General features: G+C 37.7%; 1 protein-coding gene across 1 annotated transcript; it reads left to right on the forward strand.

Annotated features, from left to right (window-relative positions):
• Window positions 1-1,047: 1,047 nt before the first annotated feature.
• LOC116836375 (NACHT, LRR and PYD domains-containing protein 3-like) lies at window positions 1,048-2,475 on the forward strand (the record flags this gene model as incomplete). The annotated part of the gene is given in 1 exon segment (XM_075065828.1): window positions 1,048-2,475. A coding segment is annotated over 1 exon segment (1,428 nt), but the record flags the coding sequence as incomplete, so codon positions are not given.
• Window positions 2,476-2,833: the final 358 nt, after the last annotated feature.

Consider the following 2,833-nt stretch of genomic DNA (forward strand, 5'->3'; position numbering starts at 1 on the left):
TATGTTTTGGCCCTATGCACACAGCGTGTAGACTAGTGTAGTGGTGCCCATGGTTAGAAACATTTTAAAGACTGTCTTTCTAACACATCTAACATAGTGTAGACAGGGTCTTCATAAGCAAGTCAGCTGTCCACTGAAACAATGTCCACCTCCCACACTGCACAGCACAGGACTAGAGATGGGCCCAGACTAATCATCAGTGTCCAGTCCTATCCTCCAGTGGTTGGAGTGGCAGTAGCATGGAATGGGGATGGAGGGTGAAGCAGAGACAAGCATCTTGAGGTGAGAAAAACAGAAGGAGTTTAAAAGAGCTAGCAACAGGAGAGGAGAGAAAACACAACCAGCGAGCAAAAAGAGTAGTTAAAAATGAGAAAAAATAAGACTCACCTTACCTGGGCCAGTGGGGGAATGGGGAGAATAAAGAAATAAGACAGAAACTAGAAGAAAAAATCAGAAGAAAGAGAAAAGGAATGAGTCAAATTATCCTTATTCAGAAAAGCAGTTGAGCAAATTTCTTAACTTTAAGCACATGCTCAAATTTCATTTATTGTAATGGAACTTAGGTTTATGCATAAGGGCTTTGCTAAATCAGAATCAAGGTGAGAGATGATCAAGGACAAAATAGTTAAACTATAAAAGACAAGCGACTATTTTTAACATGACATTTTGCTAGAATTGTACAAGTCATGTGATGGTGGGAATGCTGGCCAAAAGAGGGGGAGAACGGAAAGAGTAGAATGCCACCAATATTTTGATTTGTCCAACTGGAGGATATAACCAATGAATGGCAGTTCACATGACCTTTGTTTGAATACCTATACTCAGTACGTCTAATGCTTCATGCCATTGTCATTGAATTAGATTACTGGAAGAAGTATAGAGAACATATACAAGGAGAATACCAAATAATAGAAGACAGGAATTCTCGTCTGGGTGAATGTGTGAGTCTAGACAAAAGATATACAAAACTGTTTATTGTAAAGGAACATCAAGGACGGGAGGAGAAAGAACATGAAATAATCACCAAAGGAAAGAGACGTACAACCGATGGCTCAACAAACCAATCTCACTAAGATTAGTGCTTTATTTGATCCTGGTAGAAATCAACAAATCACAAGAACTGTTGTGTTGCAGGGAACAGCTGGAACTGGGAAAACAATGACAGCAAAAAAGATTATGTTGGACTGGGGAGCTGGAAAACTCTATCAGAAAAAGTTTGATTATGTTTTCTTTATAAATTGCAGAAAAATAAATCTTGTTACTACACAGAAAAGTGCTGCTGATTTGGTTTTAGACAATTGTCTTAATGAAAAAGGACCAATTAAAGAAATCTTTGAGAAGCCAGAAAAACTCCTGTTCATAATAGATGGTTTTGATGAAATGAATTCCTTGCTAGATATTGATGAAGTTAGTCTGTGTACTGACCCATTTGAGAAGAAGCCAGTGAAAACTGTACTGTGCAGCTTATTGAGACAGAAAATTCTACAAAAATCCTTCTTACTGATCACTACAAGACCAACTGCTCTGGAGAAACTACAGCAGAATTTGAAATTTCCACGTTATGCAGAGATAATGGGATTTTCTGCAGAAGAGAGGAAAGAATATTTTCATAAATTCTTTTGTGATGAAAAGAAAGCAACACAAGTCTTTAATTTTGTCAAAGAAAATGAAATGCTCTTCACCATGTGCTTTGTCCCCATTGTGTGTTGGATACTCTGCATGGCCACAGAGCAACAGATGAAAAGAGAGAAAGCTCTTTCAGAAACTTCTAAAACAACCACCTCAGTATATTTTCTCTTTTTGTCCACTCTGCTAACTGATTGTTTCACTGACTCAATACATATGCAACCATCTAAAACTACTCTGTGGAAGCTTTGCTCATTGGCTGCAGATGGAATTTTAGAATGGAAAATACTGTTTGAAGAAGGTGATCTGAAGAAGCACAATTTATCCTTGTCTAACATTCACTCTCTGTTTCTGGGTAAAAGTATTTTTCAAAAAGACTCAGAATGTTAAAGTGTCTACAGCTTCATTCACTTGAGTTTCCAAGAGTTTTTTGCAGCTCTGTTCTATGGGCTAGAGAAAGATGAAGAGACAAAGCAAAAATCATTGACTTCTAAGAAAGATGTGAACCAGCTGTTAAAAATTTATGGACCATCTAAAAATAATTATTTGATGTTAACTGTACGTTTCTTGTTTGGTCTCTTAAATAAAGAGAGACTAAATGATATGGAGAAAAAGTTACACTGTAAAACATCATCTACAGTAAAGCTGGAATTATTAAAGTGGTTTGAAGTAGAAGCTAAAAAAATCTCCTCTCTGCCCTATAAGGACTCTGAGGAACTGCATGACCAGCTTGAGTTGTTTCACTGTTTGTATGAGAGTCGGGAAGAGGAGTTTGCGAAACGCGCCATGGCTAATTTCCAAGGAATTAGACTGGAACACATCAGGCTTACAACAATGGATGTAATTGCTTTTTCATTCTGTGTAAAGAACTGTCGTAGTAATCAGTCACTTTACCTATGTAAATGTATGCTTGGGATTGGAGAACGAGAAGAAGGATGGATAGCAAAGCTATGGAAATGGTTATTTCCTCTGTAAGTATCACAGTTTATTTAATAGAAATCCATAAATCCTTAGAGTGGCATCTTGTGATGTCACCATTATACTGCCTTTTTTTCAGAGGTTTATAAGATATTTGCAGATTTGTCCTCATCTTTCCCAGTAAAATGAGATTACACTGTCCCTCCGGGCCCAGTAGGATCAAGGTAGTTGGGTCAGAAAACCTCATGATTTCAGGGAAGGCAGAAGTAGGGAAGCGAGGGTTAACCAG

This window comes from Chelonoidis abingdonii, chromosome 4 (assembly GCF_003597395.2).
Source record: "Chelonoidis abingdonii isolate Lonesome George chromosome 4, CheloAbing_2.0, whole genome shotgun sequence".
In the NCBI taxonomy this organism is placed as follows: Eukaryota; Metazoa; Chordata; order Testudines; family Testudinidae; genus Chelonoidis; species Chelonoidis abingdonii.